The 25,269-nt window shown below is 38.3% G+C and overlaps 1 protein-coding gene across 1 annotated transcript in view; it reads left to right on the top strand.

Annotated features, from left to right (window-relative positions):
- Positions 1-16,426, top strand: part of znf143a (zinc finger protein 143a) — a 28,115-nt gene extending 11,689 nt beyond the window's left edge. The window contains exons 10-16 of the mRNA XM_079810815.1: positions 3,021-3,146; positions 5,862-6,041; positions 9,426-9,653; positions 9,754-9,887; positions 11,389-11,520; positions 13,533-13,640; positions 16,130-16,426. Coding sequence (XP_079666941.1) covers positions 3,021-3,146; positions 5,862-6,041; positions 9,426-9,653; positions 9,754-9,887; positions 11,389-11,520; positions 13,533-13,640; positions 16,130-16,213 — 992 coding nt within the window. The 3' untranslated portion in view covers positions 16,214-16,426. The remainder of the gene's footprint in view (positions 1-3,020; positions 3,147-5,861; positions 6,042-9,425; positions 9,654-9,753; positions 9,888-11,388; positions 11,521-13,532; positions 13,641-16,129) is intronic.
- The last annotated feature ends 8,843 nt before the right edge of the window (positions 16,427-25,269 follow it).

Below are 25,269 nucleotides of genomic sequence, written 5' to 3'. Positions count from 1 at the left end.
CAGCTCCCTTGATCACCACCAACACCTGCCTCTGCAGTGATCGTTTTACATCGGATAGTTTTAAAAACTTTCATCGGAGACAACTGGGATTCAGTGATAATCCACTGCAGAATGGGGCCGAACCGACTATCTCTCGCCCCGGCCTTCATCCTCCCGTCCCGCCAACATCTGGTGACATCGTTGCAGTACGTGCCCACAAGTGTTGTCTTGTGTGCTTACTGCAGCTTTCCCACGAGTGGGCGTGGTTTCAGCGCAGACAGCGGACACACGCCACACAGCGTTTGAATTTTTTCAAGATTTTGCTTGCCGTTTTTTTTTTTTATCATTCAAATTTGGCTTGGTGTATAATAACACATTTTTCTGTGGTGACAAACTCAGAACAAATATTTAACTTTGACTTTACAGGGACTTTAACCCTTTAAGACCTAAGGGTATTTTTACAATTAATTTTCCGCCTGGTTTTATTTACTAAAAAAGTTTGTAAAACATCAACCCTGTTGTGCACAGACAATTGACACACCTCTTTTTTTTTTTCAAGACAAGTTGCACTGTCAGTATATTTGTGTTGCATTGATATCACCTGAATGTAAAATAAGTTATGGGACCATAAAGACATAAATGAAAACATAAAACGGAAATTGAATCACTCAAATATTTATTGAAAACACACACAAATAAATAAAAGCTAAGCATATTTCCTCTGGAAAACAGTTTGTTCAAGTCTTTGGAGTCCTGGAACTCAGGAATAAACATGAGAACTTATACAGAACCAAAACTATTTAAATTTTTCCAAAAAAAGTCCAGGCGTTTTTGGCCTCTTTGGATTTTGGATATTCAAATGAAGATATTTTTGTTGAAAGCTGATGGCTGAGAAAGGCTTCAGATAGGCCTCCATTGGCATTCAGTACATTTACACTCCCAAGACCCGTAAAAGGCACTTAAAACGTTGTTACAAAGTCCATCTCACCACAGTGGCTCTACAATAATTTTACGATGCGACGACAATAGTTTTTGTGCGCAAAAAAAAATAAAAATAACGACTTTATTCAACCTCTTCTTGCCTTCCATGTGTGCCTCCACGACGCATGCGCGAGAATATGACGTAGCGCCGGGGTTCGGGAATCCATGAAATGCACACTTTAACCCCATTTTTGAGCACTACGCCGAGACCTAAAGCACGATCAATGTAGAATCCAACAGCTTAGACACGCGCGTCTTCCTCTGCTTGTAAACAAATGACTTCTGGGTCATGTGTCCGAACGGCGGATCTGCGTCATATTCTCGCGCATTCGTCATAGAGGCACACACGGAAGACAAGAACAAGTTGGATAAAGGTGTTATTTTGATTTTTTTTGCGCACAAAAACTATTGTCGTCGCATCGTAAAATTATTGTAGAGTCACTGTGGTGAGATGGACTTTGTAACAACGTTTTAAGTGCCTTTTATGGGTCTTGGGAGTGTGAATGTACTGAATGCCAATGGAGGCCTGTCTGAAGCCTTTCTCAGCCATCAGCTTTCAACAAAAATATCTTCATTTGTGTTCCAAAGATGAACGGAGGTCTAACGGGTGTCGAACGACATGAGGGTGAGTAATTAATGACAGAATTTTCATTTTTGGGTGAACTAACCCTTTAATGACAGACAGGTATTCATTTGGGCTGCTGAATGCATGGACGTTGTAATGAGTAGGAATATAGTGTGGCCCCTTTAAGAGTGTGCGCTCCCTGAACTGCCTGCGTTTTGCGAGCACCCATGTGTGCGGATTATTTTCTGTTTTCTTTTGCTAACATTTAGTTATTTTGTTTTATTAAGTAACGCTGTGGACGGAATGGAGTTTGTGACGGACTTGTGAGATGTTTCGCAGGGAATAATGTGCGTGTTGTTTAATGTCAATCGCCTCTGTGTTTGCATCAACTCCAGTTACGTTAAGTGAGCTATCCCTATTTTTATTCGGACACACCGCGTTACAACGTAATATTCTGACACATATCCAGTTATGGTTATTGCCCACCTGTTTACGTACATTTAAGCCTGATAACTGATAACTAATAACTGACTGTGTTCATGCGAGATACTCCACACGATGGACATTTTGACATCTGTATGCGCGTGTATTTTACTATTCAGGCGTGATCAGAACTGATCACGCGTGCGACAGAGAGAGAGAGCACACGCGAGAGAGCGCTTCTGTTGTGTGTCATTCAGTGTGATTCCGCCTATCCCGCCTTCACTAACTGCAAGTCAACCGATAAAGAATTGTAATTTGTAATTTATCAACACTTCCATCAGGCCGTTTTTATACGTAAATGTTCCAATCAATGATCTAGGCAGAGCGTTCTCGTCTCCCTCCTTCATTTTACAGCTCAGGGTCAAAGTCCAATACAAAATTGATTAATCTGCGTTATTTAAAAAATAATAATAACAGAACAATAATAAAAGTTATTTTGACAGCCCTAATAAAAATGTGAGTGGTTCAGAAATGATTTTGAGCACTTCATTAAGTTTTGTTTCGTAGAAACCCTTTCTTTAAAGTGAATTTCGTTTTGTATAAATTGTATCTTAATTTTAATCAATGTTTCATCAGCCAATTGCATGGATTTAATAAATAAGAAGCAAATAGGCTATAGCATACAATAATCGTGACATGGAGGCGCCTTACTTTGCTAAAAAATATATATATATATTATTTCTGATTATGGCATAGCTTTCTGCCCACCCAATTAGGCTAATAAAGTAACGATTAAAAAAACACAAATGTTTGATCAAGGGCCTGGCCAAGTTCGGGTTCAGGCTCGGGCTCGGGTAGAGAATCTAAACTCTACCAAACGCTACATAGTGTGCGTTTAAATTGTAATAATTTGTTCACAAACTTACTCTTTTACTACATTTCCGATCACATAAATGTATTAAAATGTATTTTTTTTTATATCTTACAGACCCCCAACTTATGAACAATTGCGTATTTTTGATGTATTTGCTTTGTTATATTCATCACTTGTTATATTCATCACTTCTTTTAGGTTATGGTTTGAAAAGTCACATCAGGACACACACTGGAGAAAAACCTTACCGCTGTCAGGAGTTGGACTGTAAAAAGTCTTTCAAGACCTCAGGGGACCTTCAAAAGCACACCAGAATTCACACGGGTACTTTCTTTGCCTTCTTAAAATCTTCCATCTATTGCTTGGAATATTATTATCTGAATACGAATAAAGTTATCACACAGTACTGTGTTAAAAAAAAAAAGCTGCATGCATAAGACTTGTACAAGAATTAGAAAAGTTCTGTTTTAAATCGATGTTTCAAATTGTCGCTGTCGGGCGGAAACCTTGTATCTCCATTTTTCATAAATCATTACTATTGGTCACCCTATATGTCTGTCTGTGGGTTTTTGCAAATATTTAACCAATGAAAAATATTAAAAAGACTAAACCTTGTACCTCCAATGGCTCCTCAAACTGTTGGTAAAACTCTATCATGAATGAGGTGCCACACACAGTTTGGACCACAGTTTGGGTAAATTTAAGAACTGGTTCTTTGAATAAGTACAGTATATTCTTTACTCAAGGCTAATGTTTTATGTATTTGAGGAGGGATTTGTACAGTATATTCTTTACTCAAGGCTAATGTTTTATGTATTTGAGGAGGGATTTGAGAAGAGTGTCTTAGTCTAGCATTTGTCATTGAGTCATAGCCAGTAAATAGCCTGTGTGAAGGACTTTGTCTTTAATAGCATGGGATTTAGGCCAAATGACAGAAAAAAAAACTGAGAGCCCACATAGCTACAGTAGACATAATAACCTGTAAGTTGATGGAAACGTATTACTGCCTCAGATGCGGCCGTTCTAATGACGGACAAAACGCATATGTCCAAAATTCACTTGTCAAAAACATTGAAAACTCCATTTGAGCTTGATTTTGGTTAAACGTTAATAATATAATGACTCGTATAAAGCCATAATATCATCTTTGACAGCGCTGTGTTTAAGTATTTAAGAAATATGTTTTTTTTTTCCATTTCCTGAAAAGTATAGTTTTTGGAGATAGCCAGTTTTTTGGAGACAAGGTTTTCGCCCGACAGCGAAGATATGGAGATTTGTCTGTCCCACTTTATATTAGGTGGCCTTAACTACTTTGTACTTACATAAAAAAAGAATTACAATGTATTTATTTTGTTCATATTGTATTGCAAAACACTTTTGCTGATATTGAGGTGGGATACAGGTAAAGTTAGGGACAGGTGTGGTGTTATGGGTACGTTTAAGGGTAGGGTTAGGTGTAAGGGAATTGTCAACAGTGTGATTATAAATGTAACTACAGAAATGAATTACAGATGTAATTACATACAGGTATTTTTTTAAATGTAAGTACAATGTAAAAACGTGTTTGTACACAATAAGTGCATTGTATCAAATTATTAATTTAAATGTTAAGTAGTTAAGGCCACCTAATATAAAGTGGGTTCGATTTGTCATATGTGACCCGTGCTGGCAAAATGAGTTACAATTGGCACATTTTTAAAAAAAAGAGTTATTGTTGTTTTCACATTCTCTGTTAAAAAATATCGCGTTTGAAGTCAATAGAGTCAGCAAAGTCAATTTTGAGAAAAATCTAGTTAAAGTTTCTGAAGGTTCCAAAACACAATCATCTAGCAACCATACCTTAAAATCCCTGGTAATAACACAAAATCTGGCACACACCAAGTCAAAACTCATATCTATAGGAAAAATATATATTCAACTTTATTCCCCATGATACCACAATTGTTTGATTAACATTAAGCCTATATAGCCTATATATTAAGATCTACTGTACCGCACAGATCTAATATAATGTTACACATCAGATGTTTTTTCCCCAACAGTTAATCATAAGACATAACAGATAATGTTTGCGTGAATACTCGCCAAGACGGATATTTTGAAATACTCTTAACTCTGTGTGTAAATGATACTTACCTGGCAGGGGAGACACCATGATCAGGAAGGTGGTTCACCCAGGGCGAGGCTCGGCCATTGCACTCCGGTTGTGCTGACCCCTGCGAATTCCCCAAATGTGGGAATCTCGACTGCATAATTTATGGTAGTGGGGGACTGCATTCGCGCTCTCCCCTGTACATACTGAGGCTTTCCTATAGCTCAAACAGTAGAGCATGGCACTAGCAACGTCAAGGTCATGGGTTCGATTCCCAGGGAAAGCAAGAATTGACAAAATGTAAAATGTGTACCTTGAATGCAATGTAAGTCGCTTTGGATAAAAGCGTCTGCCAAATGCATAAATGTAAAATGTAAATGTATATGTACATATATCAGGTTGCACTCTGTCTGAGGCGTCTTTGTGCGCACACTTCGGATCTGTAACTCAGTGCGAGTAAGATCGCTTTGTCACATTTGGTTACACCCCATTTCATTGGTTCAGACTCATGTCATCGAGAATTCGCTATGAATATCTACAGTTTGAATGCTACACTTCACAACGATACCAAACTTGTGCTGAGGGAATCGAGAAGCGAGCAGAGAAAATTTTTTTCATGGATACATGACAAATATTCATTATTAAAACAAAGGAAAGATTTAGGAAGGTACACCAAAGGTACAAATAAAAATTATTTTAGATGTTTAATTACTATTTGGTACTATTTGGAACAATTTTGATTGCTAAAGGAGGGCTTAATGAACTTAACTTAATGAACAACAAATTTGACATTTTTCACTTGTTTTGCCTGTAGCTCGAAATTATCCTGTGCGCATTCCGACTCCTTTTGCCAGCACGGGTCACATATTAACCGCATTATTATCAATGTGATACCACTATACCACCACATTACTTGGGCTCCTGCCAATGGCCTCTGTTCTTTTAAGGAGAGAAGCCATTTTTATGTCCTTTCCCGGGCTGTGGACGATCCTTCACTACCTCTAACATCTGTAAGGTGCATGTTCGCACACACACAGGAGAGAAACCGTATCACTGCCCAGAGCCAGGCTGTAATCGGGCCTTTGCCAGCGCAACAAATTACAAGAACCACATACGGATCCATACAGGTATGCTGCTCTTTAGACTTAAAGGGGTAGATCACCTAGAAATCGTCATTCTTTTACTCACTCTACTGTTGTTCAAGACCGTATGACTTTCTCTCTTACATGGAACTCAAAAGGAGAAATTTTGATTGATGTGCTAATCTGGTCAGATCAACAACTATCAAAAACAACTATTTCAAGTTGTTTTTCAAGTTGTTGTTATTGTTAATCTGTATCTCAAACAAAGCTATCATATGAATTCAGACGGCTTGAAATATAGAGCATGACCACTTTTAGGGTGCTTCTTGCCATTTTGGAGCTTGTTAACTCCAGTCCTCATTCCCTTTCATTGTATTCAAATGATAGTTCAGGCAAAAATAAAAATGCTGTCGTCATTTACTCACCCTCATGTCGTTCCAACAGGTATGACTTTTTCTCTGCTGTGGAACATAAAAGAAGATATTTTGGTAAAACTTTACAATATGGTTTAATTTTTTAATGTTGGTGAACTACATCAGTTAACATAAACTAACAAAGAAAAAGACGGTTACACTTTATTTTAAGGTGACGTAGTAGTCACACGTGGTACATGTACTTATTACACTAGTGATAACAGTAAATTATGCATAATTACAAATACACTCACCTAAAGGATTATTAGGAACACCATACTAATACTGTGTTTGACCCCCTTTCGCCTTCAGAACTGCTTTAATTCTACGTGGCATTGATTCAACAAGGTGCTGAAAGCATTCTTTAGAAATGTTGGCCCATATTGATAGGATAGCATCTTGCAGTTGATGGAGATTTGTGGGATGCACATCCAGGGCACGAAGCTCCCGTTCCACCACATCCCAAAGATGCTCTATTGGGTTGAGATCTGGTGACTGTGGGGGCCATTTTAGTACAGTGAACTCAGTCATGTTCAAGAAACCAATTTTAAATGATTTGAGCTTTGTGACATGGTGCATTATCCTGCTGGAAGTAGCCATCAGAGGATGGGTACATGGTGTACATAGAGGGATGGACATGGTCAGAAACAATGCTCAGGTAGGCCGTGGCATTTAAACAATGCCCAATTGGCACTAAGGGGCCTAAAGTGTGCCAAGAAAACATCCCCCACACCATTACACCACCACCACCAGCCTGCACAGTGGTAACAAGGCATGATGGATCCATGTTCTCATTCTGTTTACGCCAAATTCTGACTCTACCATCTGAATGTCTCAACAGAAATCGAGACTCCTCAGACCAGGCAACATTTTTCCAGTCTTCAACTGTCCAATTTTGGTGAGCTCGTGCAAATTGTAGCCTCTTTTTCCTATTTGTAGTGGAGATGAGTGGAACCCGGTGGGGTCTTCTGCTGTTGTAGCCCATCCGCCTCAAGGTTGTGCGTGTTTTGGCTTCACAAATGCTTTGCTGCATACCTCGGTTGTAACGAGTGGTTATTTCAGTCAAAGTTGCTCTTCTATCAGCTTGAATCAGTCGGCCCATTCTCCTCTGACCTCTAGCATCAACAAGGCATTTTCGCCCACAGGACTGCCGCATACTGGATGTTTTTCCCTTTACACACCATTCTTTGTAAACCCTATAAATGGTTGTGCGTGAAAATCCCAGTAACTGAGCAGATTGTGAAATACTCAGACCGGCCTGTCTGGCACCAACAACCATGCCACGCTCAAAATTGCTTAAATCACCTTTCTTTCCCATTCTGACATTCAGTTTGGAGTTCAGGAGATTGTCTTGACCAGGGCCACACCCCTAAATGCATTGAAGCAACTTCCATGTGATTGGTTGATTAGATAATTGCATTAATGAGAAATTGAACAGGTGTTCCTAATAATCCTTTAGGTGAGTGTAAATAACCCTAACCATAACCCTAAAGTATTTACATATAATTAATTCATATTACACAGTACTTATTTGTGTAATTACACTGTAACAACATCACCTTAAAATAAAGTGTAACAAAAATACTTCTAAAGCATTTAAATAATCTTAATGTTGATTTCAACATTTACTAATACGTTATTATGCTTAAACAATTTATTTGTTAATATCATTTAATGGACTTGAGCTAAGATGAACTAACAATGAACATTTGTATTTTTTATTAACTAATATTAAAAAAGACTAATAAATATCATAATAAATGTATTGCTCATTGTTAATGTTAGTTAATACATCAACTAATGTTAAAGGTGGGGTAAGGGTTATTTCAAAACTGCTTTAGAAAAGTGTCTCGGGCCGAGTACCAAAACAAACGTGTTGCCAATCAGCAGTAAGGGGCGTGTCTACTAATGATGGGGAGAAGAGAGCGCTTAGTGCACGTCATTATTCAAAAGACACGACACAGGACGGACATTAGCCGAGCGACGACAGAAAGAGAGAGATGGCAGATAAAAAACACATGTGGAAGATGTGTGTGGAACAAAAGAAGGCTTACGATCAGGCTAGAAGTGTAGAGAACTCAAGGAGCGAAGGCCGAGGTTGCTTTATTTCTTCTCGATAGGCGAGTAACATTGATTTTGTTTTGTTTCACAGAACTAATATATGCTGGCTTTTGCTTGAATATGCTCATGTGTCATGTTTGCTTGCTTGTCCGTTTGCGATCGTATTGTCGTTCACTTCAGCGATGATAAAGACCCATTCATTTCCACACCGTATAAGCCTGGAGCGTCTAAACCTCAAAAACCTCAAAAACCTCAGTTTCAAGCGTCAGCTCACAAAGTGTGTCTGAAAAGTGAGATAATATACTCCTAATATATGTTTGTTTCCTTTTGTGATCAATATAACCCTCTAATCTGGTCATAATTGTAATATGTTGGTTAGTTGGACTGTCGTTCTCGTGCTATCGAGTTGTTCATGAGAACTGTGTTTGTGTTTTTGGGATGGAAGGGATGGCTTTTTCACTGAACATTTCGACCTGGTTTACCATAGTAACACATTGCTTTCACTTATTGATGACATCATACCCTCGGCCGGCTGGCACAGCAGATTCCGCCATAGTCGTTGCCTGGGTTACGTATGTGTGGGGCGGAGCTATCAAAAAAGGGGCGTGTTTGTTTTGGTGATTTGAAATATCAACATCGGTTACCAGAAAGCACTTACCCCACCTTTAACTTATGGGCTCTCTTATTGTAAAGTGTTATAGGTATATTGAGAAGTGTCTCAGTGTTTTTGGAATGACATGAGAGTAAGTGAATAGTGTCAAATCTGTCGTTATGTTTTCACAAAAGAAAGAAAGAAAGTCATACAGATATGTGTGCGGGAGTAAATAATGACAGAATTTCCATTTTGGGTGGACTATTTGTTTCAACTCTTTCTTTATAATATTTAATCTAACCTAAATGTAACCATGAATGCAACTCTGTGAAATATCTAAAGCTGTGCCTTTATTACATGCAGGAGAGAGGCCGTATGTTTGCACAGTTCCTGGTTGTGACAAGCGATTCACTGAGTACTCGAGTCTATACAAACATAATGTAGTGCACACTCCCTGTAAACCCTACAAGTGCAACCACTGTGGAAAGACGTACAAGCAGATTTCCACACTAGTCATGCACAAACGGACAGCGCACAATGACTCTGAGCCGATAGAAGAGGAGTCGGAGGGCTATTTTGAACCCCCTTCAGGTTGGTTTTGAAAAAATACCTTCATCATAGATATAAGATTAGATTTTGATGATGTCTCATGAGCGGAAATGGGCTGTTGTTGTTGTTTTTTTGCATTCAGAGGCTATAGATGACCCCTCCCTGAGTGTTAGTCCTGTGAAGTGTGAGGACACTTGTCCTGAAATGGCTTCTGAAATCTCTGACATCACGGAACAACAGCATGTGACTCTCATCACACAAGATGGAGCAGCACAGGTTTGCATCTAAAGTTTCACAGAAGACCGCATGTTTTTGTATTAAGTGTTTTGAGTCTTTTTGATGATGCTTTTGACTACCAATTAAAGTGTGGTTCTCTGTTTAACACAGCATAGAAAAAAAGTCAGTAGATTCTTACACTGTAAGCTAAAATGTACTTGGTCATTTGAACGGTTGGTGACACTAGAGGGTTTTGAAAGGCTGACTGCAAATCTGTTCAGGGGACTTTTCAGACCCTGAAACTGGCAATTTTCAGACCAATGTGCAATAATTTCTGTGCTGCCATCAGTGCTGGGTAGACTACTTACAAATTGAAGTCCATTACCGAATACAAGATGGAAATTGTATTTAGTGATCTATTTTATAACAAATCAAACTACTTTTAGATTGCTTTTGACTTAACTCGTTTGTCACATTGATTTGGATAGGGTAATTTTGTACCATATTAATATAAATTAATAAATATTAATGTGTTCCATTTTTTGTTATAAACAATATCAAGTGCACTAAACATTACATTATGTCAGGGTTTCCCAGACTGGGATTTGTGAAGGAACTGCTTCGTAAATTGATGAAAAGCTATTCATTAAATAAGTAATTAAAATGATCAAATAAAAACAATCGAAATAAAACTTAATAACAAATATTGGTAACACTTAAACCATTTATGTATAATGTGTTATAAAAGTATATTTAATGCATGAATTACGCCTTGTGTGATCTTATGAATAATTATAACCACAGTTATAATACACTTTTAGAAAGTATAATACATTAAAACAACCAATTTCAGATGTAACATAGCAAGGAGTCTGTGAATATTATAATGCATTTCGTGCACAATTAAAAAAACATGTTGCCTCAATTTTCAGTGTAAAAATAGCCTCTTGACTAATGGCCAGTCTGTGTGTGCAATTCCACAAAACTGGAAGACTGTCTGAACATAAATAAGCAATAGTCTTTTTTTTAGAAAGGAAGATCTAACAGAAAAAAGAGAATAAGCGACAGTCAAGGAATTATGAATAATTTACTGCCATTTTTTGTGAATATTAAGTCAAGTCACCTTTATTTATATAGCACTTCATACAATACAGATTGTTTCAAAGCAGCTTTACAGTGATAACAGGAAAATGATTCAGTGATGCTTTTCGGCTGTACAGCCGCTCTAAAAGAAAATGGTGTCATTGTTCAGCTGAAGTCAGTTCTGTTGTAAATGTCATCAATCATTAAATTAGTCTCATTTCATCTAAAAAGTAGTTCTGCAGAAAACTGTGATGTCCAGCTCAGTTCTGTTCTCATTCAATAGTGTCAGCACAGTCAAATCAGTATTTTAAAACATATCATCTGATTACAAGTAACTAATTTGTAATCTGATTATTATGTAATCCGGATTACTTGTAATCAGTTACTAACCAGCACTGGCTGCCATAGACTTCTACAGCAAATCCAGAAGCTAATCACAATGCATGTGCTGAATGGGAAGTTCTGTGATTTTTAACAGGCTATTGGAAATGCAATCACTATGGTAACACAAGATGGCAGTATGATCACCTTCCCACCCACTGAGTCTTTGCTGTCTTCAGCGGAGGCTCATTCAGTGACTATGGTCTCAGAGGACGGGACTGAAGGACAGGTGTGTAGGATTTTTGGCTTTTGTAAATTTGAGAACCAAATATTCATGTGTTTGGTTTTCATTTCCAGCAAACACATAAAAGGTTCTTTCCTAATTATCACAAGACTATATTCTGCCCAATGCTGATCTGTGTGCATATAGAGCTCTGCAGTGATGATGGTTTTGTAGGCCAACCTGGAGGTTTGCATCACTCTGGTTCCCTCGACAAAAACCCAGTAGGAATATTCCAATGGCTTTTGTATTATTGCAGTAAATAAGCTCTGGGACCAACAAAAGTTTATGATTCTTGCATGTTTTGTTCACAATTTTGAATTTTAAAGTGTAAATACAATCGCCAGAAGTAAAAAGCAAAATGTAGGCTCTAAACAAAGCTTCCAACAACAATTTTAGTCTATTTAAAAAGCATTTTCCCTGAAAGTTTGAGTTAGAATAGTTTGTAATGCCGCTTTCCATGCAACCCGTAACCCGTGTTTTTCCAACCTTCTACCCATGAAAGTGCACTGGAACGGCATTCAAACCCGTGACTTGATGATATGCATTTAATATCATCCTTTACATGAGTATTGCAATGTTGATAATCCACCGGTCTAAAGTGAACGCTATACACATCACCGCGTGTTTTTAAGCAGATGCAGAAGTGCACAAAACACCACCATGCAGGTTTTTCTAACTTTTGTTTTTAGGAAACCCAGGCTGGACACAATAATTTACCATGACAATGATAATTTGAAATAGAAAAACTACCGAAAATACACAGACGTACTGAATACCAACCTAATCTGCACTGAGCCAACGCAGAGCCCGGCAAATGACTCCCTCTCGTGACTTAATATGACGCGATGTTGAAAAAAAGTTGTTTTTACAAACGGCCAACGAAACGCCCACTTTATCTACTAAATTTGGGCTCTAATGTCTTTTTAAAACATTTTAAATCCTGCATTACCTTTTCATATGTTATTTTTATACAAGGTTATATATTCATTTTGAAAAAAAATTAACCTGCAATATGCCCTTTAAAGGGATAGTTCACCCAAAAATAAAAATTATGGTCAGAGGAAAATCCGAGGTGTATATGACGTTCTTCTTTCAAACGAATAATATCTGAGTTATATTAAAAATGTTCTGGCTAATCCAAGCATTATAATAGCAGTAATAGTTGCTCTGTTTTTGAAGTCCATAAAAAATGCATCTGTCCATCAAATAACGTGCTCCACGCGGCTCCGGGGTGTTAATAAAGGCCTTCTGAAGCAAATCGATGCGTTTGTGTAAGAAAAATATCCATATTTAAAAATGTATTTAATTTTTTTCTATGGCTCTGCATCAGCCGTCCCCGCGCCATCATTTCCGGTGAATAAGGTCAAAATAGATGCAAAATACCGGCGCGATCATAGATATATACATAGAACCCTCATTAGTGCCTGCACGGATCGGTCGAATGAGGCATCTACGTATATATATCTTTGATCGCACTAGTATTTTGACCTCATTCGTCGGAAGTTATGGCGCTGAGAATACTAGATGACATTGGTCTGATAAGAGGTAAAAAAATAACATAAATACTGTTCGGTTTCTCGCAGAAACCGTTTGGTGTCTTAAGACATCAATGTGTCGCCACGAGCCGCATGGTTTAATAAGGATTCGTATGTCTATGTGTTTTTACTCTCATTGCTCTCGTACTCTAAAATATCCCCATTGACATGCATCATACAACTATCACACTGCAACGGTTGGAGTTAAAAATCTTAATTTGTGTTCTACTGAAGAAACAAAGACACCTACATCTTGGATGCCCTGGGGATAAGCAGATAAACTGTGAACTATCCCTTTAATAGTAAGATTTGGACCCTAAACTGAAGTGTTACCACCCATTCAAAAAACCCATTGACTTCAGGACAATGGAACCAGAACTGCTTTTTGTCCAGGTTTTGGCCCACTATAATACGTCATCCCTGCAGCACTCTATAAACTGATAATATTAACTATTTTTAAGTATTTTTTTCTGTTTACTCCAGATGACTATTATGATGCCAGAATTAACTTCCAGGAACAGACAGGGTGGTTTATCGGCACACCCGATTACACTTCTGGCTACTTCTAATGGCACACAGATAGCTGTTCAGGTAAGGCTGGAATACACTACATTTTGCCCAGAGTTTTTCCTGATTGACCGTCTGAGGAATTGATGCTAGTTGCCGAAAGTCACAGCCAATCTTCAGATTTTAGGCAGTCGGAGTTGTCCAATTTCACAGACAATCTCATATGGTAGCAATAGACCGTGATTTTCAGCTTCAGACTATGATTTAATCTAAGATAACATCATGTTTAATATTTTGAGCTTTGAGTTTAGAACATTATTTTCATTTGCAAAAAGGCAGGCGCATGTTTCTGAATTTAGACACAGATCAACGCGGACAATCACCAGATTTTAGTACATCACTTCTCAGACTTGCCACGACCCGACAAATGGCAATTGAACATCTTCATTCGGCGAAAACAATCGACCAGCTCCAACAGACCCACACTGATCTGACAAAACCCAATGAAGTGTCTGTTGCCGTTGGTCGTGTCTGTCGGTGCAGTGTGAACTAGCCTTTAGTTGTGTCTGGAACAAAAGTCTGGTAGTGTGTGAATTTCCTCTCTTACGGTTTACAAAGTTGGCAAGTTTATGATGGCTAGTATTTTTAAGAATCATGTAGGCTGTGTCCAAAAGCTGCACATCCTGTCTACTGAGATACCTTCATCTGATTTTTGAAGTTAGCACAGATACACTGATGAGCCAAAACATTATAATCAGTCACAGGTAAAGCGAATATTGCTGATGATCTCCTAACAAGGCCATATATTAAGGTCTAGGTGGATTAGATGGTAAGCAGACAATTAGTTCTCATAACCAACATGTTGGATGCAGGAGAAATGGGCTCCTTAAAGGGTTAGTTCACCCAAAAATGAAAATTCTGTCATTAATTACTTACCCTCATGTCTTTCGACACCCGAAAGACCTCCCTTCATCTTCGGAACACGAATGAAGATATTTTAGTTGAAATCCGATGGCTCAGAAAGGCCTCCATTGGCACAATGCACTGTTCACTCTCAAGACGTTGTTACAAAGTCCATCTCACTACAGTGGTTTTTAACTTAACTTTATGGAGCGACGAAAATAGTTTTTGTGCGCAAAAAAATCCTAAATAACGACTTGTATCGTGATGACCGATTTCAAAACACGGCATCATGAAGCTTCGAAGCGTTATGAATCAGTGAGTCAATTCATGGTTTGGATCGCCAAAGTCACGTGATTTCAGTATTTTGGCGGCTTGACACGCGATCCGAATCATGAATCGACTCGCTGATTCATAACACTTCAAAGCTTCATGATGCCGTGTTTTGAAATTGGTCATCACTATATAAGTCGTTATTTAGGGGTTTTTTTGCGCACAAAAACTATTCTCGCCGCTTCATAAAGTTATAGTAGAACCACTGTAGTGAGATGGACTTTGTAACGACGTCTTTAGTACCTTTTATGGGTCTTGAGAGTGTACAGTGCATTGTGCCAATGGAGGCCTTTCTGAGCCATCGGATTTCAACTAAAATATCTTCATTTGTGTTCCGAAGATGAGCGGAGGTCTTACGGGTGTCGAATGACATGAGGGTAAGTAATTTTTGGGTGAACTAACCCTTTAAGATTAAAGATCTGAGCAACTTTGACAAGGGACAAATTGTTATGGCAAGGCAACTTGGTCAGAGTATCTCTGAAACAGCAAGGCTTGTCTGTTGCTCCGGGTCAGCCGTGATGAGAATTTACCAATAGTGTCCGAGTAGAGACAAACCACAAACCGGCGACAGGGTGTTGGGCGCCCAAGGCTCATCGATGCACAAGGGCAACCAAGGCTATCCCGTCTGGTCCGAGCCAACAGAAGGTCTACTGTGGCACAAGTCACACAAAATTTTAAAGATGGTTATGTGAGGAATGTGTCACAACACAGTGGCCTCTTTCAGCAGGATAAAGCACCCCTGCCACACTGCACACATTGAGGAACATGATGAAGAGTTCAAGGTGTTGCCCTGGCCTCCAAATGCTTCAAATTTCAATCCAATCGTGCATCTGTGGGATGTGCTGGATTAACAAGTTTGATCCATGGCAGAACCACCTTGCAACCTACAGGACTTGAAAGATCTGCTGCTGATGTCTTGGTGCCAAAGACCACAGGACACCTTCAGGGCTCTTGTAGAGTCCATGACTCGGTGGATCGGTGCTGTTGTGGCGACACGCGGAGGACCAACTGTATATTAGGCGTAATGTCATAATGTTTTGGCTCATCAGTGTACATCAATGCTTATGATATCCCACTATCCTGTGACTTCAATTCCATGACAGTTGAGCTGAAGGAAATCATTTGCGTCTAAAAAAAGTTGTGGTTGGTAGTTCCAACCTTTTGTCCAGCCTATAGTTTAGATGGTTTCACTCACTTTTGTTGTTATTCTGTTTAATGTTATTTTCAGTATTTTAGTTTATGAAAATATTTTTCACTGTTAGTTTTGACCTTGATCTTTAACTGTATAGCTGGGCTTTTGTATGTATTATTGAACATGGGTGTTGTGTTTTATCTTCTAGCTCAATGAGCAGACTTCACTGGAAGAGGCTCTGAGGATAGCATCATCATTACAGGGAGGAGAAACCACAGGACTGGCCAATTAACCTCCTTCACCTTCACGTGGGACTCAGTATTTAGTGAAACTAGTGATTCCAATGATGAACAAATGAGGAACTTTTGTAATTACCCCATTGCGACAATTGTACAGAGGTTAAACTGTGCACTATGAAAACATTTTTAACAGATTTTGTTCACATTGATATATCTAAAAGGTGGAAACCTGGTTGCATTTTTTTTAATAAAAAGAGATGAACGGGATTTGTTTAGTGTGTCGTGATGATTTCTCATTTGTGACATTGATTCGACTCCAGATGTCCTTTCTTTCCCTGAAGAGGCAGATACAATTAGTACCTTTTTCAGTTCAACTTTTCGTTCAAATTGTTATGCGAATATTCATATAATATGAATAGTAATAAACTGTTTTGTAGCAAATTGGAAAATGAAAACAAGCATTTTCACTAGTGGTGTCAGATACACACACACACACACACACACACATTTATATATATATATAAAGGCCTATTTGGAGGGGTTTATTTTTACAAGGGTAAATGGAGTAATGTAATTTCACCACAGGCCATCTGTAATATTAATGGCCTATAATCGCGCGGGATAAGAAATTTCGGTAAAACTAGCAGAAGTGGGAGGGGTAACTCAATTAACACCCCGTCATCACCTCCCTGTTGTCGTGCGTATTAAGTTGATTCCTGTCATCACGTGCGTAAACACATATAATCTATATATAACCTATATATATATAACAGTTAGGTCCGGGCGAATAATTTATTAATTGAATTCTGATTGAATTATGTTGGTAATAGGCACTTACTTAAAGCTAAAAGAAGTTGTGTGCCTCTGACAAGTGCTTTCAACCTTCTTTTTATCTGAATGGTAAGCAGAAAACACTTGAGGTTTGCCACAGACTTGTCCCACGTCCTAGAACACAACTGAATGCTTTTTTCAAGCGCCTCCATATTTGACAAAAGGGAAAACTACTTTTAAACAGGAAATTAAGGAATATTTATGTACATATTTACAGCGGGTCTATTCGGATGGAATTAGAATTACCTGAGGTCATTTTTCTGGATCTTTTTACAGAAGGTTAAAGTCGCCGTAATCTTGACTGACATTGTCCGTAATGATTACAAAGATGAAATATTCTGACGGGACTAAAATCACTAAAGCCGCGTTTCCACCGCAGGAACTTTACCCCGGAACCAGGAACTTTGGGGGGGAACTCGGTGTGTTTCGACCGCAGGAACCAGGGTCTAAATGAAGTTCCGGGTAAATATTTCCCCCTCCAAACGGCCCTGCTTGCGAGGTGGGACTTTTGAAAGGTTCGCGAACTTTCGGGGGTGGGACTTGGGCGCTGAACATGCTGATTGGTTGAGCTCTCGCAGCTATTTTTTTTTTCCACCGCCATATTTACAAGTCTTTTGCGAGGTGAGTTCTGTGGGTTTTGCGTTCAGTAAATTTTTTTTTTTGCAACAATGGAGTTCAACAATAAATTCGACAGATGGACCGGCGACGAGGTTCAGGCTTTATTGAGCATATATGCGGAGGAGGACATCCAGCGGGAACTGGAAACGGCGACCCGTTATGAAAAGGTATAACGTTACCTGAAGATATCGACTCGGTTCCAGTCACACTGGAAAACAGTGCAGAGAGAAATTGAAGAAATTAAGACAAGATTACAAGAAATTAAAGGATCATAACAACCGGAGCGGTTCCGACCGGCGTATCAACAAGTGGTATGACCGCCTGGACGCGTTGCTGGGACACAGACCGTCCTTTTCTGGCGCAGCGGTAACGAAAGACTCGGCTAGTGCGTTGTTGGAAACCATCCAGGAATCCGAGTGGGTTGAAGGTAAATATATCATCTTGGTATCATCTATTAAACTCGTTGCAGTGTTTAAACACGTTGCAGTAACTTTTTTCAACGTGCTTTTCCAGACATAACGAGTGGCCCTGATGAATCGCAGGCAACGGAGACCAGCGTGTTTTTTTCGTTCGCGGTCACCAGTACGTTATAAAGCTGACAAAAATGTGTATATATTTAAAAACTGATGTGTAATCCTTAATGGTTTTGTTGTTTTTAATTGTAAACTTAAATTGCCCATGATAAAATTTGCACACTGGGCATTGTTCAAGCTGGCCAAACAATTGTTCATTATTTGTAGTGAAAACACTTTAAATAATTAATTGATGGTTTCTATTGTTTCATGGTTGCCTTGTGTATTAATTTCCATGTGTTTCTGTGCAAGTTTTCTACTTAGGGAAAAGGAAAAAGGACTGTGACTTTTTTGATGCACTGAGGGACATGGAGGAGCCGGGCCGTCCTGCAGCATGGACAAGAACAGCCTGACCAATATATTCAGCTGTTACTGGAGAGCCAGGCCGAGGAGAGATGAGGAGGCAAGAGCTGGCATTCCACCAGTCAGAAGCGGAAGAAAGCAGACGGCAGCAGAGGGACTTTCAGACCGGGTTTCTGTCTGTTCTTGGACAGTTTGTCCAGTCGTTCAAGAAGTAGCCACAATGACCAGCCGCTTGAATGAAGCATTTGCACTACCACATTTGTACTTTATATATTGTACGTGTTGGCACAGCTCTTGGAAAGGTTACTGAAAAATACACTTTTTTTTTTATATTGTTGTTTTCACATTTTATATTTTCATTTTATTGTTCTAGTAATTTATTTGTCTTTGCACACTTTTATTTTAATTTTGTAAGAACTAATCTGTCTAAAATAAAGTAAAATGTGTAAAATGTCACTGTGTCTTTAATTTCCACATTCTAACTATATAACCACATTCTAATTGTAGTGTAGGAAGCAAATAAAAGGGCTGCTGCTCGCAAGTCTTTCTGAATATGCACATAAACATATCTAGAAAACCCAAATATTATATTTTTAAATGTATAACTATGTGAATGTAGTATAATAACTTATAACCACAACTTAAGTGAAGCCATAAGTGTGGTCCTGCTTCATTTCAAATTTGAGGAAGAAGTCTCTAAAATTATGCATTTAATGAAGCATATTGTAATACTAGTCATGTGAATTTTTTTTTTTGTGAATGTTAAGAGATGTTATTGTGATAAAAAATAAAATACTTGCAGTCTAGTACCTAATCTTTCAACTGCTTAATTCAGTCTATTGTTTTCATTCAATTAACTTTTCACACATCTGTCATGACTGAAACCTCATTATCCTTTTATAGAAAATGTTTTGTTTTGGAATTGAGCTATTACAACACATTCAGATTTTGGATTGCCCATCATCCCATTTTGCATTAAAATGGTCAAACCAGGTGAAAGTGCACGTTTAAATAAACAGTGTTGGTAATGTGTGTACATAATCAGCAAAAGCAGCGCTGCTTGCATCACCTACACTTGTTATTGTTGCAGACAGTATCGCGCAAAAGTGATTACTGTCCGTCAGTAACTGGGAGAAGCAGTCGCGCGCATTCCCACGTCACCGGACTAATTTGCCTAATCTCCCCGGTACTTTAGACCGCGGTGGAAACGCAGATTGTAGCAGGTCTGGGGGAGAAAAAGTTCCTGGTACAAATAGTTCCGGGTAATTTCGGTGGAAACGCGGCTTAAGAAGCTCCGGTAATAATTACTTTACCCCACCTCTCCATGTTAAACGAATCCCATCCAAATAGGGCTAACAGCTACACTGTAAACCTTAACTCTCAAAATAATTAATTGATTTGAGTAGAGCCAACTCAAATTAAACAAATTAGTTCAAACAAATGAACTTTTATTAGTATTTATAACTTTCTTTTTCTTTTGAGTTCACCAAACTGACACATTTTGAGTAATCTAAATTGTATCATTGGTTTGGTTTTTATGAACTTGTTTCTTTTAATTTAGACTAACTTAAATTTAACCGAAATTGGTTTGGGATTCATGTTTCCCAGCATGCTTTGCCATGACACTCAAAAGGGACAGTAAATGTCAAAATTAAGTGTTATATTGTGATTTTTGTGTGTGCGTTAACGTTAAGTGGGATATTTAGTACTGTTTAATGTTTAATGTATGTTTTTGTTATGTTGTTTATTTTGTAGGGTTACCATCATGGTGACGAGTGGAGCATGAGCTTAGTTTGAGAACAGGTATAGTTAAATTATATTGCTCATTCAGTGCTAATGCTACCAAAGCATTGTGTAACCAATTAGCAAGGTGGCATTTATTGAATTATCTAGATAAAGCTGGTTTCCCCAACTAAAAATTTGAGATTACATAAGTTAAATGTATTATTTAGCTTACTCAGATATTTCAAGTTCAGAGCAATTAAAATGCATGATTACAAATTTAAAAAGATGCAAGTTCTGCTTACTTGAGCTTTACATTTCTTAACTTAAATTTGATGTAACTGATTGCCTCAATTTTTGGAGTTTTGACAACTTATTCGGGTTTACAGTGTACATATTGGTTAAAAAGAAAAATATATAAACTAATAAAACATATAGGTTTGACAGAGGAAAAAGAGAAAACTGCAGTAAAGTTGGGCAATATCAAATCATCCATATAGTCAAGTCAAGTCAACTTTATTTATATAGCGCTTTTAACAATGTAGATTGTTTCAAAGCAGCTTTACAGTGTTAAACAGGAAAATAATGCAGCATAATTTTATTCAGCTGTAAAGCCATTCTGGAAAAATTTCAAGTATCATACAGTGACAGTGTGGGCTTTAGATCAATAATTTGATCAGTAATTTAGTTTAAATGGATAATTTAGTTCATTATTTAGATGTATTTCGATGTTTAGTTGAAAAATGCAGTGTCCCCAACTGAGCACGCCAAGCCAGAGGCAACAGTGGCAAGGAAACCAAAACCCCATCGGGTGACCTAATGGAGAAAAATAAACCTTGGGAGAAACCAGGCTCAGTCGGGGTGCCAGTTCTCCTCTGGCCAATTAACAAACAGCGTATTATTATTATTATTCTGGCAGTTTTACAGCTCGGAGGTCATAATAGATCAGAATATTCGAGGGACCGGGAGCAACATGCTGGAGACGGGTTTATTGAGGATGATGTTGATTAAATAATTATTAAAGTGCAATATTCGAATGATCGGAGGCAACACGCTGGAGACGGGTTTATTGAGGATGACATATCGATTTAAGTATTATTTAATTTTAATATTCGAACAATCTGAGTCAACACGCCGGAGACGGGTTTATTGAGATGCCGTGTCGATGAGGCAGTTGCAGGGGGAGTCCAATCACGGTCTCTGCAGACACTTCGGGGTCCTGTGTTGGTCTTCTCTGGGCGCAGGTCCACCATCTGAACTGGATACGGCCCGGATCCGGCTGACTGCAGTAAACCTCGGGATAAAACAGAGAGACTATCATTAGCGTAGATGCCATTCTTCTGATGATGTAACGAGTACATCAGGTGTTATGGGAAGTGTTCCCGGTTCCGGCTGACCTAGTTAATGCAGCCTAACAATCATTTCATTGAAAAAGGGTTTTATGTGTATGCCACAGTAAAGAGATGTGTTTTTAGTCTAGATTTAAACTGACAGAGTGTGTCTGCTTCCCGAACAATGTTAGGAAGACTGTTCCAGAGTTTTGCAATTGAGTTTTTAATAATAAATAAACAAATAAATAAATTTATACATAAATAAACATTAATTCATTAGCCATTCGCAGCAATTTTACCATTTATATTTATATAACTAAGCCATGCAAACAAATGTGTTGTAATAAATAAATACATAAATAAACAAATAAATACTAAATAAACAAATAAATAAATACATACATAAATAAACTTTAATTCAGTAGCCATTCACATAATCTAATATGTTATTATAGTAATTATGATAGAGAGAAACTATGCCCTTTGGGGGGCGTTTTACCCCTCAGCGTAGGGGGCGTTTTACCCCACAAGCTATGACCTTTTAAAAAAATGTTTAATTTTTAAGATATAATTATATTCCTTATAAATAACATTTCCTCTCAAACTACAGACTTCACTATTCATCTATCATACATCACTGTGATATCCTGCAGAACAATATTCTCTTAAACACTTGTTTACTAATATCTGAAAATTATAGCACTTAGCATGTAATCCTCTTCTCCTCAAATACGTCGCTGGTGTCAGCTTCTCCAAGGAGATTTGTTTATCCCCGTTGTCAACGAAGTGCATAGCAACAGTGAAAATATATCTTGACTCCCTCTAGTGGTTATTTTGGGAAAAACAGGAGGGGGGCGTTTTACCCCAGGGGGGCGTTTTCCCCCACTCTACCCTATATTACAAAAGTCCAGGCTAATCCAAGCATTAGAATTGGATTCATAGTTGCTCTGTTTTTGAAGTCCATAAAAAGTGCATCTGCCCGTCAAATAACTGCTCCAGCGGCTCTGGGGTGTTAATAAAGGCCTTCTGAAGCGAATCAACACGTTTGTGTAAGAAAAATATCCATATTTAAAACTTTATCAAGTAAACTTTCGACCGACCGCCTTCCCTTTTAAATTTATAGAAAAATTGTTGAAAGTTCCCCTGCCGATCGAAAGACTAACGCGACCAGGTCCGCTCGTCATGACACCACGTACGCATCTTGAGTTTCACTTTCAACATTCAACACTTTTCCATGGAATGCGACTATGAATCAAATCCTAATGCTTGGATTAGCCTGGACTTTTGTAATATAACTCAGATTTTATTTGTCTGAAAGAAGAATGTCATATACACCTAGGATGACTTGGGGTTGAGTAAATTATGGGCTAATTTTAAGTTTTGGGTGAACTATCCCTTTAATCAGTGAAGCTGACTACACAATGAACACTTTGTTAGAGAGGATTTGCGCACGTGCAGAACTCAGCACTGGACAAAAACTCTGTGAGCGGATTCTAACTTCAACACCTGTGATTGGCCATTGTGTTCAAGAAATCAACAAACATGTCTGTGATTGGCTACATTACTCACCGAAGGGAAAACACGTTGGAAATTGAATCATTTGACAGAGGATTATAGACCCTAGACCAGCAGTGTTGGACAGCTTTTCCATCTAAAAGCAATCAGGAGCAGAAGCAGACGGCAGTGGTCTGAGTGAGAAAACTACACGCTATTATCAAGTTAGTCTCCCTCGGTCCAGAGGGGGGCACAGGGATGGCCATGGGGTCCTTGGCCAAGCTTACCCCGACGCCGGGCCTGGTTTTGTGTGTTTTTTGCGGCATTCGCACTGCAAACCAAAGCTACCGCTCAGTCTTTTTGCCACTCAGTGGGGTGTAACTGCAGTCACTCCGGCCGACGGTAACGTCACATGCATACCTTCTATTGTCTAACCCCGCCCTCATCTTTTTACCTGATTATTGGTTAATTTGCGCCACCTGTCCTCCCTCAATACTATAATCATTATAATATAATAATTATAATGACCTTGTTTGCTCCCTATTTATTCTCATGTGTTTGCAGTATTGTGCCCGATGTCATGTCTTGCCCTGCCTTTTCCATTTTGCCTTGCCTGGCCTGGCCTGGCCTGGCCTGGCCTTGTCTTGCCTTGTCTTGTCTTGCCTTGCCTTGCCTGGCCTGGGCTTGTCCAGTTTCCAGTCATGTTCCCCCCAGTTTTTGTTTGTTTTTTGTTTTATTTCATAACTAATAAAAAGCCTGTTACTTCATTACGGAGTCCTCGCTTCATCCTCAACCCCCAACTATTATATTCTTTAAAAGTTGTGCAACCTGAAGAAATAGCTATTTATACAGTTTTTGTTTACTATACAATTTATTTGGTTATCACTAAAAATATAAGATACAATGTGGCAAAAAATGGGGTTGTGTATCTAGAAGAAACATGGTTAAGAAACGGTCTGCGTGCTTGAAATGATATTGAAGTCAGTGTAAGAGTGTATGAAAATGAAATCACTGTAAAACAATGCAGTCTGTAGAACCTGTTTGTAGGATGAGTTAAGGCCAAAAGACATGTCAACAGATTCTTAGCGCTTGATATCATTTTTGTGAAACATTAGAACTTCCTCCTTGTACTCTTCCGACTTCATTCCTATGGTTAATTATTGTATAGTCCATTTACAAGACCTGTTTTTCAGGACTGTAAAGTAGAAGTAGGGTTTCCCCAACACGCACTGTAGTTGGTGTGGTGTTTGTGTTGCAGACAATCCAGGAAAGTGTCAGAATTTACAAAGCCCTTGTTCCTCGCTTGACATTGTTATTTTACACATTTAAAACCTGTTGTGTGACATTGGCTACTATATTTTTAAAAATACAGTGCTATATTACTAAAACCTTTTTTAATACTTATTTTATCATTTATGCATGCAGCTTCTTTATGAGATCATATATTAATTAAGGAAGTGCATGGATTAGGCCTAATTGTACTTTTTTTTAAAAATTCAACTACATAACCATTTATAATGACAAAAAAGTGATTAAATGGTGGGGGGAAAAGCTTTCAAATAAATTGTAACCTAAAATCTTTTATATTATGTCTAAGTTTGTACATGCCTGCCATAAGTCTGCAGCCCTCCATCCCAGCATCCCCTTCTTATTATCCATTTGTTTGTTCTTGTCACTTTTTGCTCCGGGCAGATGAGATGCAGCAGTCGATTGCTTAAAAATAGCCTACTTGATCCAAAGGAAAATACTTAGTTTATGTACATATTTTTTTTTTTTACACACACTGGTATAAGTTCAGCGGTTTTGCAAGCAATGTAGTTCCAACGAAAGTTAGTACCCTGATAGCTGATACCTTATTTGATAACTGCATTTACATTTGCAAGATGTATTTTTTTTCTGTCTCTAAGGCGTTTCCTGTCAGACGTTAAATAGACATTTACTAAATGTGATGTTTATGATTTAGAGTGTATGTAAAACTGATTCTAAGATGTTTATCAGATGTTTCTACACAACATACACCGACATAACATTATGACCTGTTAGTGGGTGGGATATATTAGGCAGCAAGTAAACATTTTGTCCTCAAAATTCATGTGTAGCAGGAAAAATGGGCAAGAGTAAGGATTTGAGTGAGTCTGACAAGGGCCAAATTGTGACAAGGGTCAAATCTCCTCTCCAAAACTGCAGCTCTTGTGGGGTGTTCCCAGTCTGCAGTGGTCAGTATCTATCAAAAGTGCT

Source organism: Gobio gobio (assembly GCF_949357685.1).
Source record: "Gobio gobio genome assembly, chromosome: 2".
NCBI classification, from domain to species: domain Eukaryota; kingdom Metazoa; phylum Chordata; class Actinopteri; order Cypriniformes; family Gobionidae; genus Gobio; species Gobio gobio.
Note: the sequence above shows the minus strand (reverse complement) of the source record. Positions and strands in the feature narration are given on the sequence as shown.